Source organism: Pieris rapae, chromosome 5 (assembly GCF_905147795.1).
Source record: "Pieris rapae chromosome 5, ilPieRapa1.1, whole genome shotgun sequence".
Taxonomy (NCBI): domain Eukaryota; kingdom Metazoa; phylum Arthropoda; class Insecta; order Lepidoptera; family Pieridae; genus Pieris; species Pieris rapae.
In genome coordinates, this window is record NC_059513.1 from 8351009 (window position 1) to 8377859 (window position 26851).

Here is a 26851-nt window from a genome sequence, read left to right on the forward strand (position 1 = left end):
CGAATATTTGATTTCTGAAAACAATAAACTTATATTTTAATAAGGTTAGTATTTCTAATGTGTGTGTGTGTATGTATGTATAATTATCATATTCGTACATAAACGTAACATTAAAAATTAAAAAAAATAGTCTAAACATTTATTTCGTAATCCTACAGCTAATATAAATTATATTTAAGAGTTTTTTTTGTATATATACAATATGGTTTAAAACTAATGGAAAAAATTAATTAAAAAGATTAAACTGTAACTAAGTAATACCTAATTGATTGGTTGTGTTCTGTGATGGTGTGAAAGTGAGTGTATCTGGGGTGTGCTCAGGATGCAGGTCATTTAGCGGTATGGATATTCTCAATACTTCTACTAAGCACATTTCGCGATATCGTAAACAATAAAAAAACTCTAATACGTTATGTAGATTTAACATTAACCAGTCGTATTATAGAATTCGTTAGAAAGTTGTGCATAAGCCAATTATAACTAATATTTACCTTTATTGCACAACCTAATCCAGCTATCGAACACGAAAGAGCATAACAACAATAATCACACCAAGCGAGAGGTGCCATTAACTTGCAAGATTGATATATTGCAAATAGTACTAACGAATGTCGCAACCTACCCTCACTGACCGCAATCCGCCAACACGATTACAAATATAACTTGTAAAAGGAAAACAACTAAGAAAAATGCATTTGATATGTATAATTAAATAATTGTACAAACGAGTTCACTGATCAATGTAGATATTAACATAAAAATAATAGTTAATAATAATTGTTTTTACATATAAATGATCTAGTTGTTTTTGAGATGTTCATTTGACAAATATGTTCAAACTTATTCCCGTATTTGCTTCGCTTAAAGTAAGTAATAAAACCTTCGTTTCGATGAAAACTAACAGTTTCTGATGCCGCTATGCATTACACTAATACACAAAAATAAAACTCCGTATTTTTTATATTTGTACAATGACGAACGACGTGGCACTGGCATACTCATTGAACATATCGCTGACGAAACTCTAAAACAAATGTATTGGATTTTTAATCAGATGCAAGGTGCTAATCAATAAGGCGGAAGGGCATGCAACCCTAGCTTTGCAAGGGGTGGAAGTATCGTGTGGCCGCTATCAAGGCTAGCATCGAACACTTTTACCCCGACATTCGTTTGATGATGAAAGTCATTCCCGTAGAAGTCTATACAAATTTTGTAAGAACAGTATGGTCTCAGTGTGTTATTTTAAAATTTTCAATTATGATAAAAATATAAAATATGAAGTATGCTCTAAATAATATGTATGCGTTCATGACAGTTGATACATATAAAGTCGAATTACTAAGTTTAAATCTAATTTCCACAGCATATTAAACATTCTTGAATATTTCACCACAGCGATATTAATTTGACGCATTGGCATTTGTTCAAACATGACTCACAATTCTTAAACACACAGTTTAGTAGACTCTTACTATATTTAGTTTTTTCACATTATATTGTTTATTATATATGCCCTATTTAGTCAGATCATTCGCTTCCTACACCGATTAAGTTAATGTCAAATTATCAATTTGTAACGTAGCGGCAACAAAGGCAAACAGAAAATATGTTATCCTAAGGCATTTGAATTAACAATAGTCTAACGGTTAGATACGTATTGAAACAGCGCGGGCGCCGACACGAATATCACATTAACCACCTCGTGATCTGTGGAGATTTATATCTGACAAGCAGTCAAACATTATCGACTTCAACGTATACTTTCAAATAGCTTTCTTTTCATACAAATGCTATACGAAGTCATCTTAAAGGTGCGTGAGCAATGTTAGAGTTATTTTTGAAAAGATTAGTTCAAGAAACAGTATAGTAGGATAGTAAGAATAAAAACGTAATAACAATATTAGCTAAGTAGTTGGTAGTTTCATTAGTATGAGAACTAGTTACACCACCTGTTGATTAATTGATCGACATCGCGTTTACCATCTGCGGAGTAATTTGCAGATGTCCAAAACCCCGGCCCTTGCCCAGTTTTGTTTGCCCAATTTACTCAAATTTCAAAACAAACAAATGAATGAATATTACTATATATACCATTCATATTATTCATTTATGTATATACTCGTCTGTTGCCGACCATAAACGCTTATATTTAATACTTACAATAGGTTATAGCAAAAAACGTACACATTATGCTTCTCGAAAAAAGAACAAACAATGAGACCTTTTTATCTCGACAGCTAACGAAGATAAATAAAAGGCTTATTATAAATTTATGAACCGAAATTATATAGATACATTCATAGCTTTAGATTAACATGTTGGCTTTTAGTGTTCGTTTTCTATGCCATCGAATTATTGATTTAGATCTGACCAATATACGTTAAAACATAAAAAATACTGAGAGTTTAGTTTACGTAATTGATACATAATCTGTATATTCGTACGATACCGTAAAATCAACAGAAGCCAAAAATTATAAACGCATAGAATATCTATCGACAAATCTCACAATCGTGTTCATTTAAGACAAGGCGAAACTAAACCAAATAGTTGATTGCACGAGTCGTTGACCCTGCGCCAAATGTCGAGAACAATACTCATAATGGACGTCTCACAATGATCAAGCATTGTTGATCTTAAAATAGAACAATATAGTCGTGATTTAATAGTTGAAAAATTTGATTTATTTCCTAATTTTGTTACTGTGAAACTAATGTTACATAGAAACCAACTATAGATATATGACATATGCTGAACTAAGAACAGTACTAATAAAGACAATATATTTCAGTAGTCCAATACTCTTATATAATTTAAATTTTCAAATATCGGCAGCTAAACAAACGAGCAGTGTTGGCCTAGTGGCTTCAGCGTGCGAGTCTCATACCTGAGGTCGTTGGTTCGATCTCCGGCTGTGCACCAACGGACTTTCTATGTGCGAATTTAACATTTGCTCAAACATCGTGAGGAAACCAACATGTCTTCGACCTAAAGTCGACGACGTGTGTCAGGCCTATTAGATTTAAAAAAATATCATGAAACAGATTCAGAAATCTGAAGCCTAAACTTAAAAATGTTGTAGCGCCACTGATTTATTTTAAACAAACAAAGTAATGGCCTAAAATACGAGAATAAATACGTTAGTTTAATAATTCATTAGAGACCCTGAACTTGACTGCTACGGTATGCTCAGACAATCGAACAAGGCTGATCAAATTGTGCGGAAGGGCGAGAGAAAGGTCGCTTTACCACGTGTACTCTTTGACATTAAACAAAGCAAATTTTTTATAATTATCGTTGTTTTGTAAATAATCAGCATATTTAACCACAGATTTATAATGATAAAAATAGATATTCGAGTAGTAGTCTTTATAATATAAATATTTGTAATATATTTACCTTGTATAACTTCAAGTGTCTAGTGAACGAAGGTTTAAACTGCAGTTACTTCAGTACTTCGTAAATACGACGATTAAATATGATACGATAGGAAAATAATGAAACATGCCGTGAATAAATCATACATGATCCACGTATAATGGTAATAATATTAATTGGTAGCCCTGTGCTTATCCGGTGGCGGTTGAGTGTACTCATCAAGGATTTCCACTCAAGGACGCATAGACACAAGTGGTCGATCGGCTCTTATTATTTCTCCCAGACATCTCGTTTTTGTCTTGACTCATTTATATTCATGATGTGATATCGACGGTTAATCTCTATAAATACCTTTTTTCTACGACCATTAGCTGTGAGCAATTTAAATCTCTTTTGCGTTATTCTCGATCGATAAGATTAAGAATTTAATATAACATTTTATTATTACGATAAAAAAATGTTATTTTATTTTTATAATATAAGTAGTAAATAAGTTTTTTAACGTTTTTTAATCGATGTGAAATATACGGAAATGTATATGAAGAAAATTATAATAAGAATTTCCAAAATACAAAGTATGTATTTTGATATGTTTTATAATCATTCGAAAATTTATATATTATTAAAATATAAAATGACAGAACAATAAAATAAATGGAGACAAATGAATGATAAAATCTTACTGCCAAAAGCAGATTTTCAATTCAATTCAAAATCATTTATTCATGTAGGTAACATAATGTACACTTATGAACGTCAAAAAAAAGAAAGAGATTCTTCCGGACAAACCAAACGTAATATAATCATAATAAAGTACGGATTTCAAAACTACTACATTATGTTACTACTAATATCATGATTATTATTTAACATGACATTAATCGTTTAATTAATACTTCGCACTAGGCGAAATGCACAACTCAAAATCCTTGATAAATAATTGAACAGCTTTTTATAGACATTTGTGTAGACAACAACAAAAAACGCCATGATCTAATGCGGTTCAGTTACCTCAACGCGTAGAATATTTCTGTTTGCAAATTGATCATAATCGTGACAATTTTTCAGATTTTTTTTGTTATGCTAAGTGACACCGCCGCCCATAGACACTCCCACTGCCAGAAGGATCACAAGCGCGTTGCCGGCCTTTTAAGAACCGGTACGCTCTTTTCTTGAAGGATCCTAAGTCTTTGATTTCCATGCAAAGTTATTAAATGTTAAATTAAAATAAGGTTGTACATGCACACAGGCTTATTTTATTTCAATATAATACATATTAAAAGATGAGCAATAAACCTCTGTAAACAATGTAAATTGTACATAATTATGTTGTCGGTGTCGATTGTCAAGATAATTAGCATCAGATTGCTCGCTGTATATATTAAAATACATTAAATTCATTCCTTAGGATTATGTGTTGTAGATAACTTAATGATCTTATTGCTCAGTCCATAAATTGATATTGTTTTAAACAGATAGACTATTGTACTCAGGCATATTGTCAATGTGTTCAATTGAAACAAAAACTGCAACGTTTATAGTGTTTTTTATTATACAGAAACATGACTCCAGTTTGCTTTGGGAAATTGTAATTGTATGCACATAATCATGATCAAAAGTGCTTTTTAAATATTTCATGGTCACTTTAAAGTTATTAAAACGGTCCGAAATCACACTTGAGCACACATATGACATCAAAACATTACGTGGAGTCTGCGGTTTTGCGTATACACGCTCGTGATGTGCAAACAATACATCACGTATCGCCATTATAACTATGCCACTGTACGAAAGAGAGGGAAAACTTTATGCACCTTATAAATGTATGGGGTAAAGGTATTTCTCTCTCTATCACCAAACGGCACAGTTGTATTGGACAGTTGCAGCCACAAGATTAATGCAATGAGAAAGGCCACCTTTACTGTGTGGTTCAAAAGATTTTGTCGACAAAGTTTACCACAACCATGTTTACACTATTAAAGCAGTTAACATCATTGATATTGCCAATATTTTAAGCTGACTGACTATTAAAGGTTATCAAAATCGTTTCAGTAACTAAATTTATCTGACTGTACTATATATTTTTTCAACTATGACAGAGTTTTTGAAAGAGACAAATATTTTATCTTTTTATCATGCGATGCACATAACTTAAATGCCGAACGAGATAACCTGATTACGGAGATTTTAATATCATGAAAAGGTACTTCACAGTATTTTAATCACTAGCAGTTGCAATAAAATATAATTTTAATATAAGAGATTGGCCTAATGGCTTGAGCTTGCATCTCTCTATGCTGAGTTCGTGCATTCATATCACCTCTGTGCATATTGGATTTTTCTTTCTATACTCAGCGACCTACAGGCAACACTTGCTCGTACGGTGAAAAAAAATTATCGTGATGATACCGCCATGCTTAGACCCAAATGAGACGACCTGGCGTCAGGAACAGATTTTTTTTTTCATAAAACAATTTCCAACGCCAATGCATGTGCCGGTTTCGCACGACTGAATATTTATTCCTTAAAATATTTATGATTTAACTATAGTCTACGTTACAAACCAGTACATATATTATAATGGTATAAATTTTTGAGAACTATCTAGTATTATTCAGTTTATTCCTTACAATTTATACAAACCGATACTCAATCTGTACGTAATATCAAAAAATAGAGAATATAATGTATCAGTGCGATCACAAATACAACATCTGGTTGTCTGGTTAAGGACGAACACATCGATTACGTAACTACTGCTTTATTAAATTAAATATAAATTACTGTAAAAAATCAGAAAATAGTATCGAAAACTATTAAAAACAATGTTATTAATTGATTTTGTGTGACTGTTGTGATTACCAGTTAATCAGTATCAGTCTAAAATTAACACGAATAAAATCAATAATAAATGTAAATATATTTCTGCTCTTCATTTTTAAATTTGATTTGAAATGATAATCGGACTTGATTCTTTAAGATTTTGTCAAGCTCTTTGACATTTTATGAGTTTGATAAATTATAGGCAATGAATTGATTGACTATGTATCATAAAAGGCTGACATTACATTACGGAAGGCGAATATTCAGAGAAAATATTTAAATGGTGGCATTTCCAACGTATAAATTAGACGCTACCAGCGACTCTATTATTATTTATATGTATTGAAAAATCTAATGATTTTGAATAAATACCGATGTCGAACATTTATAAATCTTATTTATCATGCTACCTATACGTGCAAATCTGAGTATATTCCGATACAAAAATTTCGTAAATTTACAACACAGTATTTTTTAAAGCATATAAGAAACCTTATCTCCCTTAATGTGATGTCAAAAAACAATCGTTGTCACGATCGAATAAAAAACTTGCCAACCATATTCACCTAAATAAATAAAAACAATAAAAAATTAAGGATATCTGTAAGTCATTTAAAGGGTATCATTTATTTTTGGCATCAGAAGTGATAATGCAGATACATTAAAATAAAATCCTATGCATTTATCAAAACATCGACCGCCATTCTTAAATTTTACATTTCAATAACGCGTTTCTTTTAATATATATACTTGATTCAGTTACAATAAAAATAAGTAAACTTATTCAATACACTACAATACAGCTTACCATCACTGATACATAAACTAGAAAATAATAAAAAAATATAAAAACTAGCCTAGACATAGCTCATTAACACATCAAGAGAATTTTCGGGCAAACGGCGTGCTTTTGAAAAGGACAAATTGGATGGCGGTAAGCCTTGGGTATCTAGATCTAGATGGTGAGGTCTATCTAGACAATTATCTAGGGCAATCTTATTCGTAAATGTTATGTATATAAATTATTTTCTTGAATCAAATAATTGCATATAGTATGCTTTCATTTCAAAAATATGTTTTCAAAACCGCTATACTAAACCTTCCTTGAAATAATAATACTCGTTGCATCAACAATACTCTATTATCTGAAGACAAACATTTATCTTCGCAATTAGCATGCCAATAATAATGATTGTGTGTAACAATATAATTCGTATTCTTCATTTATCCACTGAGATGTAAATATAATAAATACAAACGTTTATATGTTTTAATGTAAGACGAATAAATTATCGTTTTTCGTATAAAGTATCGTAATTACGTCCCAAAGTTATGGAACATGAAGGGAAATTACCTTAAATATCGTAGATAGGATATTTTACTGAAGACTTGAAAGGTCTACAGAAAAGTCCGTGATGGTATATGTCTATCTCTTATGGATAACCCACAATAACTTTTTTTTGTCATTTACTTTTTACGACAAATAATGGCTAATTTTCGCAGCGATTTTAACCAATACAGCATTAATCCTTAACCAATTAAATACCTTGAATACATTGTTCATTTAATATAGATCTATACAGCCCATTACAGTTTATTTAGCAGCGATCGAACGCGTATATTATTGGAGCTTTCCAGCGACGGAAAAACAATACATAATAAAAACCCTTCTTTTCATCAGCATTGCACCCGTGCGAAGCTGGGGCGGGTCACTAGTTAATTATAATTCTTAAGTTCTCTAAAACCCATTATTTGCATTTTTTTCACAAGACAAAAGTCATAGATAGTACTGTCTTGACTCTTTACCCTAAAACAAGCCACAATTCACGATGATTATCTTCACGAGATTCAAGAAAAACTGAAATTGCATACATTTTATGACATAGCATTGACACTAAAGGATGTTTTGAAAATTATACCCTACTAAATTGTTATATGAAAACTCTAAGCACTCTATGATGCAATTGCTAAAATACTTCGTATCTACGAGGCACCGTTACTTAAACATATTAACAATAAAAAAATGTAATTTACTAAGTTTATGTTTTAAGCTTTAAAATCTAAATGACTTCTGTATATAATGTAATAAATATTACGCAATACAGTCACAACATTGCACATCGTTTTAAGTGAACAAAATTAATTTATATTATTAAATTTAATACAACTGTTTAATAAGACCAAGGTCATACATAACAGACGGAGGGCCCATCCGTTCCAACCGGATTGACACCGTTGCATAAGGTAATGTATGAATCCCACCTTTACGGACCCTTCATTCTACATGTTTTGTTTGAGAATAATACTTCGGACAAATCAAAACAATAAATTAATATTTAGATCTTTTTAATCTAATATCGCGTTCGATGTTTGAATTATTGAGCAATATCCAATATACAACAAATATTATACATAAGTTTTAGTAGTTTTGTTGTAATTTTTCTTTCATTTTTTAGCTAAAATTCTAAAATAACTTGTAAAATGATCATGAAACCTTTGACTAGGACTTAAATAAAGCTCATAATCATGAAGTATTCGACTCGACGGTTTCTTTATTAAAAAAATATTATTATGACGTTGCATTTATAATAGAACTGCAATATAATAACACGCAATGTTTGTTATCGGGGTGTCAAGAGGTACGGCGGCGTGTGACTCAGAATTAGGCGCCCATTACCATACACTGATCACAATCTACCCAGTCTGACCATGCCTAATTAAGGTGTACAAATTTAGGGTGAGAATAGAAAATAAAAACTGAATGTTACTTCATACATTTGCCGTATGAAAACCAATAAAGGATTTCTTTAAGTAATTTTATTTATCAACAAATTTGTTGTAAAGAGACTGCAATGGCAGCATTCCCAGCGATGACACGATATGCCGCGACTTCCTTATCCGCAACGATGTAATCGGCTAAGAGCGATGTCTAATTTAAATATCCAACGACCTGATAATTCCCTTACCTTTCCCTTACACCGGCCATGGGAATATTAAATCATTCACTATTTTTATGACGTTTCCGCCTTCGTTTGGTTGCTTATAATTTTTTTACATTAAATGTCACGGTTCCATTAATATCTTATAGCATTTACGTTGGAATTCTCTAGAAATTCCCGGGTTCCCGCGAGGTTGAGATCGTGACTTCGCCTCGCGTTCGGCGCAATTTGCTTACCCATACAGCCCGCTCTAATCATGTGTAAAATATTACTGTACCTCGTCACAGCAACACGGAATCGGGACGGCACGTCAAAAGTCACAGAGAAACTACTCGAGATTAATTGAATGCGATAGCTAGTGCACGATTACCGTCGTCACTGGCTACATTTCGAACGTGATCTTTGGAATAGCTTTAAAGCAAATAATTTCTGTTCCGTGCAAATGCAACCCATGCAAATATATTTGAGAGGTCAAGGCAAGACAATGAGAAGAAGGGTCGTTCGAAATTTAAAAGGGCTGATACAAGAAATTATTCTCTGTGCACAGCTTTAGATAATCAGCCTTGCTACCAACACAAATTCTACGAATACAAATAAAATAAATAAAGAATAACAAATAATCATACGCTGAGAGCGTTGTCTGCTTTAAACAGCGTGGGTTTCAATCATGTGATAACATCTAAAACTGTTCTTCGCGCACACCAAATGTACCTACCTCAATTGATGAAAATACACTTAAGCTGATAAAATAAAAAACTTCTCAATGCCTAATACCAAAATTAAACAACGAACAATCAACAATATTGAACTCGACATTTTCTTGTTAGTGCTGAAATATTAACGATAAAACAGAATAATGCATAAAATAAGACCTCGTCTTGGAAATAAACAGTGGTCAATTACGGTGGTAGCGCCCGGCTTTGTGGCGAGTTCAGAAACAATCGAAGCGGTGCGGTGCGATCGACGAGATACCAGCCCATAATAACTCTAATGGTGAGATAAGCCACTGCACCTACATGCTCCACCAAATGTACATATGTACTAAGTACATAGTACTCTGTAGAAGTGCAAGTGGTAGGATGTCAATTGTTAAGTAGAATAGAGACAATTACAATGGCTCCCCGTTCATTGCATCTACTAAGTTGATCAATATATATCTTGTGAAAAGCTTGGATTGTTAAATCTTTGATTTAAATACCGTAGTAAAACTTAAATAGATACTTCTCTATGTAAATTCCACAAGATCCTCGATATTCTGGGTTGTTAGTTGCAACGCACAGTACCAGTTTACGCCGACAACCATGTAAACGATTTATTCCCGAGCCTCGTTTTGCATTATCCGATAGGAAGCAAGGGTTGTATCTTTCCATTATCTGTTTCAATACAATATTATCTTATTCAGATAATTATAGTCTTCTTTTTTATGATCCATGTTAACATGAACATACGTTCAGAAATCGTGGATGTAAATGTAAAAAAAAACAAAACACATGTTAGCAAAAGGCGTGGGAAATAGTTTATAGCTGCTGTGTTCTTAATAGACGGTTGAACAGGTTGGGTAAATGATAAAGGATAATTTAATGTAGTTGCTAACTGGTCTCGGGGCCCTATGTAAACAGGTATACGGCTGTCAACCCTACAGAAGAGTAGTTGTCACATGTATATATGAAAACGAGGTACCAGGATCGAGGATGGTAGGACCGGCTTTTCCCGACTCATTATAATGCGTCAGTTCATAATATTCATAACATAAAACGTGCATGATAACTTATAATTAAACATCGACTCAAAACTATTAAATTATGGTTTAGTTTTAACTCTTTGGCAGTTGGAAAAATGAGGGCATCCATATTTATAATTGGCATATAAGAAGGCTGATTGAAAGCGTTTATTATTAACACAACGAACCCGTATGAGGGTCTGCGATTGTTTATAAAAGCCGATTGAATATACGTAAGCAGCAATGATGCATAAAATCAATGTGACCAAAGTGCCATTTTGGAAATGCGTCGAATGCACTCACTCATACAAACCTCCTGCATTCCCTCACAACTTTTACCGGTCTTGCTTCGTACCTACTCATGTGCAGCGTTTAATCGCAGTTAACATGATAATATGTATTAAGGCACCGATTCATAAACGAGAAAAATGCGCTCCAACGATCTCAACCGCCAAGGAACTCGTCTGTTATTTTAATAGAATCATTATTATCCATCTGTCGAGTGTAACTGGGAATGCAATGCGAATCTATTTTCACAGAACAAGAGTCTATAATCGTTTATGTTCATAGACGATAGCCTAACCGGTTTAAGCGAGACGAGGCGAAGGAAATCAATGCCTCGTATAATGATCGAGTTAAGAGTGAATAGTTTGCATTTAAGTTAAGTCTGCACACCGATTAAATGATCAACGTACTGGATTGTGAATTGCGCACTTTTTGCGGATGTCACCATTCGTCGACTCAAAGATGTCGAACCGGTTTTGTAACCACCTCCCGTCTTCATAAGACCGTCTACAAATTCAATACTCGTCAAATACCGCAAAACGCAATACTATGTCAAGTGCAACATTACTTTATTGCCGATAAATATTTTAGTACACACATTAAGCAATACTTCTAAATAGATATAACATCAAATATATATACAAACTTAACCGTAGACAAGCAACAATAAGAATTGTATCTTTAATCGCATTAGTAGCGTTTATATCTACAGCTAGTTAGGGAGCATAACGAAGCAAGATCCAAAGGAAACAAATAGCTTAATTTAAGCATTCTAAGGTCAATATAATTTGAACACGATCTACACTTACGAGGGAATAATACCAAACTTGTAAAACCAAGAAATGCAATTTACTCATTACTACAGTTCAATAAAACGTTGATAAAGTCGATGCGATAACAATCAGGAAGAGATGTAAATTGAACTGGAATGGTACCGTAATCTCGTTAAAGCTATTAGATACAAGATAAGATCTACAGGGCTTTAACTGCGACGCACATCAATCAGTAGCGACCAGCAAGCTTCGATCAACAGTGGCAGCCTTTCTTTAATGATCGAACTATGGAGCAAAAACTCTTGGAAATAACATCTAGGTAAGTTAATAAATAGATAATTTATTAAGTCTTAACTGAAACTAAATTAGCAATGTTATTGGAATTTAAGTTTTTTCTTAATCATATAACTAAGACGTATAATATAGTGTGGGTAATAAGTTGTTTATTGTCTTCGAGGTTGTTTGTAAGGTATATTTATTAAAGCTGATTAGTGAACGAGTGAGGATACGATTCATGAGGACATTGACAAAGCAGTGACGATAAACAATTTAATGAATTTTATTAAGCGTTAGAGTTTATCTGTTAGTTTAGACAATCTCCTATTTATCTTAACAGCGAACTCGGAGGCATCTTAATGCCTTACAACGTAGAACGCACCCGAGGTAATGCCTGGTATTGCAGTCAAACCAAGTCACATATTAGTCAAAATATAAACGATTAATTACGCAAGTCAATAGAAATTAAAGTATTAATATGACTTTGATATTCAATTGTTTTAACCGTTTTTATATTAAGATGTTTATTCTAAGAGACTAAAGGTCAAAAATGACCATTGAATAAATTAATCTGATTGTAATGACGTGAATGAAACATAATATTAACCAGATGAATTTGCATAACAATTATATTTAGATATAAGATTTTGTTCATTGATCTTAAACACGCGTTGCGGTCAATTTTAATATCGTCACGCTCAGTCGATCACGATTTTACGGACGAGTTTTGATCCAGTCAATAGTTTAATACCTCCATTTAGAATCCTAATCTGTACACCTTTGTGGCAATGTAAAAGAAATTAGTTTAAATTTATATAATATTAATTAATACCCATTCAAACGATTTTTATAGTGAAAGCTTTCAATTTAACCATTTTTTTTTTAAATTTCTCAATATTTGTTTATGGGGTTGTACCTTTACGGTCAGTATATGATTTCAACATCAACATCCTTGAGAAATATACTTGATTTTTAACTTATAAATGTAATTTATTTAAAATATCTATCAACATCCTAAACGGGCAGGAGGCTCACTTGATATTAAGTGATACTTGGACACTCACATTGCCAGATAGCTCACAATTGCGTTGGCGGCCTTTTAAGAATTGGTACGATTGAATTGAAATAATTCGACTTAGGGTCGAAGTCGAATTATTTCGGAAATACTTCAGTGCAGCTGGTTCCACATAGTGTTGCGCGGCAAAAACTGCCATAGAAAACGCTCAGCTGTGGAACGGCAGACTTCGAGGTGATACGGATGGTATTTTGTATTCTGCTAATAATCCGAACCTCTGAAAACTCTTCATGATAAATGCGATAGAACTAATAGAAAATATTATCCATAACAATATTTTTTTAAATTAAGTTTATTCACAATGTTAAGGATATTAATAAATCAATTCAATAATATCGATGAATATAAAAGTGTATAAACTCGGCAAACTGTCTGCATATATTCGTTTACACAACAGCTGGCCTGTTTAAAGTTTACATTAGTCGCAGCAAAGTAATAAAATTTAATTTTGCGTATCTGTGTTAGAACACGCGAGCGATAGGTGCCTATCGGTAAAGTAACAGTAACTAGGTCTCGAATGAATAATGCTTAGAGCTAAGATGAATATCATTAGCTTTAGCAAAGTAATAGTTCGTAATATTGATATGCATACTAAAATATAGTATGGACAAGATGGAATTTGTATATGTGTAGGTAAACTAAAGCTGTATATCCTCCAAATGGAGCTTATATTAGCAGATATTATATGAAGCAGCTTCTAAACTGAATATTTACCAGCCAATTTAATCTTAAATAAATCTTACATAAATAAGATATTAATCGATGCTGTAATAAAAGTCTAGCTTGATCAAATGTTAAAACTCGTATGGTGCCTAGCCTTAAATTATTGTTTTAACAGATTTTCTATAATTAACTTTTTAATAAGGTTCGAAAATTGTTTCAAAAAAATTAACTTTATTATACACCTTACAATTAAAAGATGTAAAAAAATTTGTCGAATTAAAGTGGCCTTAATACCGAGTTAAACCCGTTTAGTATATGAAATATGCACCTGGCAATCATGTTGGTCGTGATAGGAGCTGACCAGTTGGCTGACGTATTCCCAAACCTCACCAGGAGCCGTCCAGGGTGCAGGCGTTGCTTCGTGTCGCATCATGCATCACTATTCACTACAGCCACTGAATAACTATAAACCATCACACTGAAACTAGTAGATCTATTTATATTGTTTTATCCTCAATCACGCGCAACTAGGTCGCGATCTACATACACGGCCTCACGATATAAGTTTGTAAACAATAATACTTAATACCATTTAACAATTTAAAAAATTCAGTAAATGTTGTTCGGCTAAAATCAAAGTAAACAATATGAATAATGAAATTTAATTCTGCAATAAAATGAACAGAATTGTTAAGTCTCACAGTGAAATGAGTAATTTGCAGTGTTGCGCGCAATCACTGAACGAATCCATCGGCTCTGCCCGAATGGCAGTGATAACGCGCGACCTTGAGTCGGACTAAGTAATTGATAAGAGAATTTTGGCAACGCTTAAATCTTTTCCTTATCAAAATGTTTACTTTGCATTTATAAGTGCCACCGCACTCATTAAACCAACCGTCGACTTCACTCAAATTTTATAATAATTTTGTTAACCTATAATATAGCTCTTAATAGACACTAAAGAGTACAACAAGGCACCAATAAACACACACAATACACACAAAAATTTCAGTCACAAATTTCCAAGTCCGTAAGTTCAACCAACGATCGTTATATCGTGCGCATGAAACACCGCGTACGCAAACGTGAGACGCGCGCGCGCTTAACTAGCTCGCTAGCCGCTAATGGCGCGACGCGTATTCGCGACCCCCACTCTGCCACTGTTCGCGCTATCAAACCAGTTTACGTGAAAAATTTTAATTCCTTGGCGCGGTGACGACCGGTCGCGCTTTCCTCGCACCGGCCTCCCCCGCGAGGAAAAGCACAGCGCCCCCGGGGCCGCCGGAAGTGCAAGCCCGGCACGCGAACCGAGCGCACCCACCGCCTTAATTAAAACCTGCACGCCGCACACCTAAGCTACCCTTAATACAATTGCATTTTACTATTACACAACTGTATCAGTTTGAGATTTAATACGTCGTAGAACGACTATCATACCAATGTCGTCAAAATATTTTTGATTTCATCGTCAATACCTAATTTTTAGAGGATGACATAAATTTATTTAACATTCTTCATTAAACTAAAATTTGGGTAAAATGTTACCATTCTATAATTTTTTTGTCTTCACAAAATTAAATATAATAAAAAGGATTCATTTCATACAGTCTTCAAAAATTGATTGCAATATAAAAGTAATAAAAACACGACAAATCCATCAACAAAAGAATACCATTATCAAGCGAAAAGTGAATGACCCAGCTATTAAATGTGTAGTAGGCGTTGCTAATTTAAATATTGATTTTTCACGACTATTACAAATCTGTCGACATGTTTTTATTTCTACGTGTCTTGAACCATTTAAAATTCCATTTAACTAGGTGTAGGGAGAATAAAAATAGCAATCTAGGACGCGTGTTGGCTACTTCTGTAAAGTAACAGTTTACTGTAATGCGGTATTAATAGCACTGTAATTAGTTTCGCTATTTCATTTAACATTGATTGAGCAGACCCACTATTATGATGTAAAGGTTCTCTGTACTAACTACATTTAATCTTGGTAAAATAAAAGATAATATGTAAATTGATCATGCTAGATAAATATCAGTGAATTGCACATATGCTCAGTCCTCCAACATAAACATACTATTCTTTAGGTTTCAATAGGTTTAGGAAATCGATGTATACGAAAATAAGGCCAGGAATGCAAACATGGTACAACTTTCTCCTTGCGACATAAATCAACCGCTTCAAATGTCGTGAAACAATTGCTTTGTTTAACTAAGCACTTGATCCTAGAATCATAGTTGTAATAGAATAATTAATAAATTATTTTTAATATGTTAAGTTTTTTATTCATTAAAAAAAAATACTCTAGGCCGATGTTGAAAATTATAATTATATAAGTTTGTGGTCAAATTAACACAATATATTGGTGTCTCTACATTCCATTACAATTTAAAATTGAAGACTTATTAAATTGTGGACCCTTGCTAAACAAAAAACGTAACCAATGACGCAATTTTAAAATGTTAAGTACGTCAACGGTACATCTGTTATTCCAAATATCATTAACAATGTAGCTTCTTTGCAAGCCCTTGAACAATAAAATATTCTTTTCAATCTTTTTATTGTCCGAGTTAATATGCTGAATGTGGTACATAAAATATGTATGAATATTACTGTATTAGATTAAAGCACAACCAAAAGTGGGGTACCTTTTGAGATCTGTGCCATAGGTAACCCTTCGTATACATTAATAGTCCCCCAAGTTACAAAATAAAGGGTAAGAAACACAAAGTAAAAAATACACTTATTGGTTATAAGTTGATATGAAGCATGATTCACTAAAAGAAATATGAAAAGAGTAAAACAGTGTTACTTTAAATTGTGTCCATGCAAACTGCTCATTGATTTTTAATAATAAAAATAAATAAGGTTTTTTATAAAACATTTGTTTAATATTTTCCATTTTAGTTTAATTGTGTATTTATATTTTATCACTAATATATAATACAATAGTTGCTAATTTAGTTTTCAAGTAAAATAGAAAGATTTATAATGAGTACTTTTTTGATTTTCTTAAATATGTGTTAGCAAACTTAACGAGTTTAAGACTTAATAGGATCGGTAGTATTGAAATATTTTCAGCCTTGTAGCAAAGTAGTATAGTTATAGTGTTTGGCTTGTAACACATTAAAATTTAGGCCCCATCTGTTGTAGCTATTTCAAGGTTCTTGTATAGTTTCAAATCTGCATTTTTTTATGTCATGTACTGTGTGATTGAGTTTAAAAGAAAATTAGATTATAAAATATAACTACGAAAAAAATTGAACATATTCTGGTCTCATAATAGATTTTTTTGGAACATAAACTTTAGTGGAATAATAATTTACTTACTTTTAAAATAAAGTTTAAATCAGGTTTATATAAGTTAAGAAGTTCTGTCTACAACTATTTCATGATCTAAGCTAGCTGCTTTTTTTATTTTCTTTCACAGGAATAATAAACAAGTTATTTATAATCATTCATAACTCATGATTTTGGTAATTCTATATAACATTGTGTTGTTAATTAATTAGAATTTTAAGTGAAAGCCTACATAAATTGCATTATATTTTTCAATCTACATTCACTCTATTTAACCAATATTATTAAGGTAGGTAGACGCTGACTACTTGTATGTATGCTTAAATTGAACAAGACATTGCATAGAAAATATTTTTTTTTGTTTTATGCATATCTTGCCTGGCATCTATATGCATTATTGTCATTTCAATAAACTTGAAAATCAACACAGCAATTATGTCTCAAAAAGAATTGACAAAATAAACAAAGTACTAACCTTGGCCCGCTGACGTGCCTGTTTCTTCCCATCTTGGCTAGACTCATCACACTTATTCTTCTTCGCAGTAGATATACTTTTACATGACTTGTCCTTGACTTTTATGTCCTTTTCACTACCCTCACAGTCACTCTTAACACTTGTCTTAACTTTTACTGAGGTTTTTGATGGTAAAGATTTTTTAACAGCTTTCAATGGCAAATCATCTTCACTTGATGTTGCGGACGAGCATTTGCTACATGATTCTGAGCTGGAACTACTGTCTGATAGCTTCTTTTTAGTTTTCTCTTTCGGTCTTTGCTTTGATATAGTTTCATTACTTTTCTTTCTCACTGTAGGCTTTGCTGATTTTTTAGGTGTTACTTTTCTTGGTATTGCAGCAATTTTAAGTTTAAGCCCAGTATCACAAGATGTAACTGAGAAATGTGATTTCCTAGTGTTCACTTGCTTCGAACCAGAACATTCCCAGTCACTTCCTGATGTGTCACTTGAACTATTCTGCAATTGAAAACAATTTTATAAATAGATTACATTTTTTATATCACTATATAAGTTATAAAAAAAAATATAATTTAAATTATTTTACCTCAGAATCACTGTTAGAATCTGAATCACCACTTGAATCATGTGTTTTTGGCACTTCTGTGCCCATTTCTGTAAAACATAAAACTATGAAACAATGTCCACACCATACAGAATAAATATGCATGCATAATTATGAATTAACTTATAGGAGGTTTTAATACATCAATTATAAATGAATGCTGCCTGAGGCTATATACAATGAAAATCAAATTGTATACTGTTATGATTAAGGGTTAGACATGTGTGAAGTAATCACAATTTAAATTGTATAAGTCATTTTGAAGTCTAAATTAAGATCGAACGCAGAGGATATCGTATTATGGGCCACTTACTTCAAGGTTGGTCAAGATACTCCAAAGAAAAGTACGACGTAACACTTCATTTCAATCAAATAAAGGTGTAAATAAACATTGCAGAACTGCTGTACACTGAAATAAATAGGAAAACATCTAATATACGTTTAAAGAAGCTTTCAATTTTCCATCAATTTGTCCAAATGACAGATCTGACGACACCCGTAGGACCAGTTTTTCTTGAGGAAGCATAGTATAATTTTGGTCTTACAACACTTGTTGTTGATTTTTCGCATACAAATACAATGATAAACAATAATCATCAGTTATTATGAAGAAAACAATTAGCGTTTAACGGTTTTTGGCTACATTGGCGCCAAACAATGCCTACGTTTCAGTCGTAGATCAAAATAACAACTTTCTCGTCTCACTTTTATAGTCTTTTATTTAAGTCTTTAGTATTAGTATTTCTACTAACCGGCACTCAAACTTAAAAAAAATTGCTTTTGTGGAATAACTGTGATCTAAATACACAAGTTCTTATGTGCACAATGCTTGGCCTCCATGTTTACAAATCTTTTACATAAAAATTTTGTGTTGATCACAGATAATATTCTTGATTGTGCGGATCACCACAGGTGTATATAAAGATTTTCATAATGTTATTTCATGACATTTTGTTCTGCATCGATACACAGACAATATTTTTTAAAAAAGTTATCTCAAATGTAATGTTACTTTCTTTTCTGCATATTTTCTCAGTCGCTGTATTCTTGGAAATAAGTCAGTTCTGACGTAATTAATATTCTTTCTCTTAATACCCTATGAAATTATATTTCTTTGGATGAAATTTTAACATCATAAATTGCTACAAATGGAAGTATTTGACATTAATTTAATCTTCACAATTTTTATTTAACGGCCAAGGGTTACAATAATATGTTATACCTCGAAAAGGTAAAAAGGAAACCACCAAATATAGCGTTATCTGAGAATTATTAGCAACACTATTCCCAACTTTTTATGACAATTGACAACTTGACCTTGTGATAGTGAATAGTGATCAAGATTTAATATTATTTTTTAATATAAATTTCAGTCCATCCCCGCATATTATAATATATTAAACTATATATACATACTATGATTCAGTCCGATTTTGTAGATTGTAAATATAAATTGTAATTTAAAATAACTATCACTTAAAGTAATTTTAAGATTTTTTTATATATCCTAAAGCTGTGAATTCTACCTTTGATATTTATTATTACATATATATTTTGTAACAAAAGTAATAAATTGTGTTATTTATCAAGATATAATCATTTCTCATTACCTGTGAGTAGTGTATAGTGAAAAACCAAATGGAAGACCTGCAAGTTTGGCATGATTTATCTAATATACCTGCTGATCCACCAGTAATGCGAGAGCTGTGTCAAAAATGCGAGTATGAATTCTTATGTTATTAGTTTGCTTTTTGGAGGCAATATATTTTGTCTTAAATTATTATTATATTGTTGACTGGGGACAACTTTTTGTTACCATAAAAAATATTAACATTTAAGCAGGTTACCCATTAAGAAATTTTCTTTTTCTTAAAATGTTGTTCTTATTGCATATAAGATTCTGTAATAGCAGTGTAATATAATTTATACAACAAAATATTTTTTTCAGAAGGCCATCTGCTGTTTGTTGGTGTGCTGCATTGCCCCCAGAAAGGTTACATCCACATAGTACTATAATCCTTTTGCAACATCCAGCTGAAGAGAAAAGATGTCTTCGAACTGCTCCAATGTTACAACTTGGATTAGCTGAAAACAAGTGCCTTATATTTAAAGGAAAGAAGTTTCCTCAACCACGTCACAAAAGCTTAGAGAAGATTTTACTACATGAAAATACTGTGCTCTTATACCCAAGTAAAGCCGCTGTAGACATAAAAGAACTTGACAATAATATTAAATCATATAACTTAGTATTAATTGATAGCACATGGCCACAGGCAAAAGCAATTTATGCATCAAGTACTATATTACAAAAAATACAACAAGTAAAGCTTGTAACTTCTAGTACAAGTAACTACATAATAAGGACGCAACCAACAGAAGGCTGTTTAAGTACACTAGAAACTGCTGCAGAAGCACTCTCACAACTTGAAAGGAATCCTATTTATAAACAGCAACTAATTGAACCTTTGCATATGCTCTGCAAATTCCAATTAGAAAATGGTGCTGTTACACATCAATCAAAAGAATTTTTAATTAAAACTAAAACATATCCTAAGTTGATAGGTAAAAGGTTATCTAAATTACTACGACAAACTGAAGATTATGATGAAAGTCAAAATAAAACTTGAATCTAAAAGTCTAGTTTTATTTGACTCCAAGTTCTTAGAATTGTTTAATGATTTACACTTGTCTATCCCTTACAATTGGGTTGACATTCCTTAGTAAACAATCAAATTATTATTAATACGATTTCAATTAATAGAATATATATCCAATTAATTTTTGTTAATTATTTCATTTTAATATTAGTCCAATTAATTAATTTATATATGGAAAATTTAAAATACTTTTTAAAACGTTTTTTGTAATTGCGCCATCTATGCTATATAATTACGGTAAAGTAGCTTGAGAATGAGAGTTATTTGTCAAAAAAAATATTGAATTTTATATTCCAGAATTTATACGACAAAAGCGGACCAGATCAAACAAATATATGTAATTGTGTAGTTATTTAAGAATTATAATTACGTTGTCCGATAACATATTCCCGACTCTCTTGATGTTATCTAATAGGTTTTATCAAATAATCTGTCATCTCTGTTTTACGTCATCTCTGAGTACCAAACAGTGTTGTCAAGTGATATATGACAGCTGAAAATGGCTGAAATGCCAATTCCACAATTGTGGGATGTCAATGTCATATAATTCTTTTCGTTTTGTCATTTGTGTTGAAACATGGCTGAGGTTCGTAAAATATAAAATTTCTGAAATTAATCTATTCAAACTACCATAATCGGCTATAATTTTGTGAAGTAATTAATAATGTCGGTCCAGGTTGTCGGTAAAGGATCTTTATTAAGTGATATTTTCATAAGTGACAAGTGCTGTTTACATTTTCCAGGTCGACGAAACTTTGAAGAAGAAGCGTACCTTCAGGAAGTTTACCTTCCGAGGGGTTGACTTAGATCAGCTTCTGGATATGCCCAAGTAAGAACTATTCTGCCCTGTACATGAAAAATATTTTCTGTAATTTTGTGAAACTCGGTAACATTTGCATCACTGTCATTACATACTTATATTTACTAGGATCATCACATAAGTATCTTCATCACATATTACTTACTATTTAACAATTTTTTATATCTTAAAGTCTCTTGTGTTATCATTACCTATATATATATATATGTATACCTGTATATATAATTCATAACCTTAAAAAATGTTGTTTTCAGTGAACAACTCATGGAGTTAATGCATGCCCGCGCTCGCCGGCGATTCGCGCGTGGTCTGAAGAGGAAACCAATGGCGCTGGTTAAGAAACTGCGCCGTGCGAAGAAAGAAGCGCCACCAAATGAAAAACCCGAAATTGTAAAGACACACTTACGGAACATGATTATTGTCCCAGAAATGGTTGGATCAATTGTGGGAATTTACAATGGAAAGACTTTCAACCAGGTATCTGAATTAAGTCATAAGAATCTAAATTTTGATATAGTTACTACAGTTATTACTGTTGTACTATAGTTACAGTAATAACTGTAGTCAATTGTACATTTGACTACATATAACTTTCACAGTTCATGTAATTTTTTTATGAAATAGCTAGCTAAAACTGATATTGCCATAGTTGAATCATTTAGTGTTAAACTTTATAATTTTACATTTCTATTATTGTAATGGTGAAACAACGTCTTTTATTGTAGCCTGATTTGTTTCTTTTGTGATTTTTATAAATAACAACCACTAATGCTTGTTTGTTAATTGACCATGTCTGCAGTATTACTTCTAAGAAAATATCTTAATAATATTTAATTAGAGTAAATCATTATCAGACAGTACCTATTAGCAATATCATAGTAAATTATTGTGTAATGATTTTCTTTTTAGGTATTATTCAAAATCGTTACTTGACATCTGGTGAGCCTCCTGCCCATTTGCATGTATATATTTTTATATAATTTTCAATAAGACTTATGTCCCTTTCTACTCTTATAGCCCATGTCTACTCTTTAAACTCTTGCATTTATTAATTTCTGGATGTTTGACAATTTCAGGTTGAAATCAAGCCTGAGATGATTGGCCACTACCTTGGAGAATTTTCAGTCACATACAAGCCTGTCAAGCACGGTAGACCTGGTATTGGTGCCACCCACAGCTCCAGATTCATTCCTCTTAAGTAGGATGTTTTTCTACTAGGTTTAAGCACAAAAAAAAAATGTTTGCAACAATAAATGCTTGTAAACAATAATTTACTGTTTCATTTCAGTCTATTTTGTGATTTTACTTTGTACCTGAATATGTGTTGTGTTTTCTATTTGATTTTAAACTAATTGAAGATGTTTAATGATATAGGCTAAGTAAAATATTAGGTTGGACTTTGAATTTGTGTATAGTATCATCAAATTCGTGCATATGATTTCTAAGTTGATACCCATATATAAAAGGCGTTTTGTTAGGGAGGAACAAAAGGTAGATTTTTTATAAAGGAATTTATTTAATTAATGTATGTACTTTTGCTATCTATAATACTTTTGGCAGCTCGTATATAATTGTTTAAAGGGAAGGGAATTCATAAAATCTTTGAAGGCTGTTTTGTTTATCCCATCAGAGTTGAAAGTTTTAACCTTGCATGAAGTTATCCAAATTTCGAATAAAATGTTACTGTGTTTGTACAGTGGATGTCTTGACATTCCAATTGAAGCTTTTCTAATTTGGGTCTGTTGTGAAAAAATAGATACTTGGATGGGGCTGATTTGGCTATTTCGGCTTAAGGGACTATACAACCACCTTCCACTATAACAACTATCATACAGCATCCCCTTTACATCACAGGTGATTTGATTTAAAATCTTGATTATTGTGCCGGTTGAATAATGTAACGCAGCACTCGACGTGAGTTTGTCTAATTTAATTTCTTAATTCGAGAGGTACACATCTTTCAAGATTTTTCACCTTTCCAATTTGCTTCAAGTGGATACAGTTTTTAAACTAACACCGCAGCCTGCAGCTAAATTAAACACTTTTTTTTGGTATTATGAATTAAACACTTTTACTATACTACCTTCAAATCTTCGTTACCGACCTTGGTCTCCGGCTTGTTCTGTAGGTTAAAATTTTTAACGAAAAATTTCGAAACTAAAAACGCCGCTATACCTACACATAATTAAACCCTTCGAGCCATGGTGGAACTCGTACTCGTAAATAACGCGATATTTCATCTTTTCCATTTGGTAAAAAGAGTGACGCAAAGAAAGAAACGGGAAAGTGAAATTAATTATATTTTTTGAAAAAGAAATTAAAGGGTAATGATTGTAAAAAAAATAATTTGGAATTTGGTAAAAGTAGCCAGTACGGCAAAACGCCGATTTCAAAGGATCCTAATAATAATTAGGTCTATATAAACTTTCTAAAAGCAACTACGTAATACGTATGCACAAACAATTCAAGTTTTGATAGGCTACTATTAACTATAAAATATGAATAAAGAAGGAATTTAAGATTTGTATAAATAAACATTTAATTATAACAAATATATATGATTATTGCGCCTGTTATATAAAAACAGCAAAGAAGTTTAACAGCGTTGCTGATCGCAGTTAAACGTTATTTTAAAACTAATGTGTTCACTATCGTTTTATCATGCAATCGACATCTCCGTATGATTCATAAAAATACAAAGAAAATGAAATGCAATACTTAGTTGATATCTGATCACTTTAATAATTCAAATGCATTCTCCGATATCTCGGGTGGTTGTCACTGGCCAAAACCGCATTTAACCAATACGCGGCTATTCCGTCAGTGGCATCTTTGTTTGGTTAACATCTCTTTTGGTCTTGTATCCGTCTCTTAAAATGGATGTATGAATTATATTAAGATATTCGAACATTTTTTATCGATACTCTACCACCGTATTAGCCCATTACTGACCTTGTGACTTACCTAATGCTTATAACTTCAAATAAATAAATCCATAATGTAACTATTCATAAATCTCCTGACAAAAAATGCAAAACGTAACTATTTAGTTATTAAAAAAAAAATGATTTAAAAAAATACAGACACACCTTCCGCACGAACATAAAGCTTTGAGTATACGAGACATATTATGTGTAGTATGTTTCGTATAATGTCGATTTATTAAGTTCAATAAAACCTTGCGCGACTACACTCTTACCATTTATTAGGAGCATGCATACTGTTTCATGATACGATTGTTACAAATTACGAATTATCTTTACAAAAAAAATTGGTTTCATCATTAAAAATAAACATTATTTTCCTTCCATCCTTGTCGTCATTTTGGTGCACCATAGAAACAATAAACTTATTTGCCAATATTTCAAAATGATAATATAACAGTAATATCCTTTTTAAAACATTTAAATGGGAGATAAATTAAAGTGATTTTTCGATTTACGTATTTTACTCAATTCCTCGATAGCATAAAAACGTTAGTAAATTATATAAAATACATAAATCATCTCGTTAGTTTGTTAATATACATACGTTACATTAAGACATTGATATAGCATCACAGAAACTATAAACTAACTATCGAACCTACAAACTTTTATAGGCTTCACTAACTTGGAAAACTTCTCTGTTCGTTTTCTTTATCTGCTAAGAAACAGTGCGTAAATAACGAAAATCGTCAAATGAAAATCGTTGAAATCCCAAGGCAGCCTTTATTTTGTGCGCGAAGTGCGATGGCTGCTTCAGGCACATGCATCGTTCTATTGAGAGACTCCCAAATAAACTTAAAATTAATGATCACTTGCAAAACATGCAGCGACTAGGTTTGGTGAGAACAAGACAGTTTAAATAAATAGAAACCCAAGAATAATTGTTATTATAACTTAATGCAATAAGACTATATAAAATAAGTACTTAAGAAATTATTGAGTTAGCTTTGCGCCGTACTCGTGTTCATATTATTATGCTTTGTGTTCATCGTATAGTTTTTTAAGGCTGAATATGTATTCAACAATAATATAATATTTATAAACGTAACAAAACAATGAAATTAAACAGAGAGAGAGAGAAACAAATGTAAGAAATAATTTAAATTGTTTCGAAGTGTATTTGTAAAAAATTTAAGTATTTTTTTTTGTAACGAGTAAACCTTAATTCACTGATCCTAAAAATTATTTACGTATAGTATATGTATATTTTACATAGCGTATTATTTTTCCACATTTCCTAACACTGATATTTAGTTTATACTGTTAAATTTGTCTAGGACATGAAACACCTTTTTTCAAGTATAATTAATTGTGCTGTAAGAAGTCGTGTAACTTTATTCGCTCTTCAATTTGTATGTATACTTGCATGCTCTTCACTAACAATTATTTATCTATCATACATTAGTTATAACTATAATATAAATATTGTCCCTCTCTAGACCATGGACTTGCGTCGCCATGACGACAATACTGTCGTGAGAGGATCGAACTGCTATTTTCACTAAAATATACAAAGAGATTGTAAAAGTAGGAAGTCTTCTAGAAATCCCATTCGATTAAAGTTGCCTTATAATTAATTATTACATGATACAATTTATACTTAAATTATAAAGCTGATTAGTTAGTTTGATTGTTGAAATGCGTTCAGCAACTACTTTGATTAGTCTAGACTATTATGGAAAGACAAAACTACTCTTTAAAATATGTTTTTTTGTTATAAACTAACTTTTGTTATTATTGTAATTAATCAAAATCAAATCAAACCATTTACACTACACTATACACTTTTGAACGTCACTAAAGAAATACATATTAAATGCTTCTAGTTTTACATTTACTGCCAGTTCTCAAAAATACACGTATTCAAGTCCGACCAGTCACCACAAGTAGCACCCGTTGACGAGTATGACGCATGGTCAGCCATCGGGCCCCTTGCTATATTTTAAGGAGTGAAACAACCCGACGCATGGACGCCGTAAACATAACCATGGTGGTCCATATCTGAGAGTATTAGAATACCTTAGTAAATAGGTATGGCGTTCGAATTTACACAAATCAGGTTGTTTC

General features: G+C 32.0%; 3 protein-coding genes across 6 annotated transcripts in view; 2 read left to right on the forward strand and 1 right to left on the reverse strand.

Annotated features, from left to right (window-relative positions):
• Nucleotides 1-19189, reverse strand: part of LOC111004449 — a 38919-nt gene extending 19730 nt beyond the window's left edge. Inside the window, exons 1-4 of one of the 3 annotated variants that reach the window (XM_045628461.1) lie at nt 19073-19189; nt 18634-18729; nt 18303-18370; nt 17717-18214 (exon numbers count right to left, since the gene is read on the reverse strand). In XM_045628461.1, the coding sequence (XP_045484417.1) occupies nt 17717-18214; nt 18303-18368 (564 nt within the window). In that variant the 5' untranslated portion in view covers nt 18369-18370; nt 18634-18729; nt 19073-19189. Of the gene's footprint in view, nt 1-491; nt 599-14260; nt 15068-17716; nt 18215-18302; nt 18371-18633; nt 18730-19072 lie in introns of those variants that run through there. The other 2 variants (XM_045628462.1, XM_045628463.1) reach the window with 2 other exon arrangements.
• A 514-nt stretch (nt 19190-19703) lies between these two features.
• On the forward strand, nt 19704-20962 carry LOC111004443 (tRNA-uridine aminocarboxypropyltransferase 2). 2 transcript variants are annotated; one of them, XM_022275475.2, is made up of 2 exons: nt 19704-20041; nt 20269-20962. In XM_022275475.2, the coding sequence occupies exons 1-2, from the start codon at nt 19959-19961 to the stop codon at nt 20945-20947; spliced, it is 762 nt and encodes a 253-aa protein (XP_022131167.2). In that variant the 5' UTR covers nt 19704-19958; the 3' UTR covers nt 20948-20962. The 2 variants fall into 2 exon arrangements, with proteins under 2 accessions (XP_022131167.2, XP_022131168.2); XM_022275476.2 differs by having other exon boundaries at nt 19937-20037; nt 20272-20962.
• A 485-nt stretch (nt 20963-21447) lies between these two features.
• LOC111004457 (40S ribosomal protein S15) lies at nt 21448-23067 on the forward strand. Its single transcript, XM_022275491.2, has 4 exons — nt 21448-21563; nt 21721-21806; nt 22052-22274; nt 22874-23067. Exons 1-4 carry the CDS (start codon nt 21555-21557, stop codon nt 22997-22999), a joined length of 444 nt encoding a protein of 147 aa, XP_022131183.1. The 5' UTR covers nt 21448-21554; the 3' UTR covers nt 23000-23067.
• Nucleotides 23068-26851: the final 3784 nt, after the last annotated feature.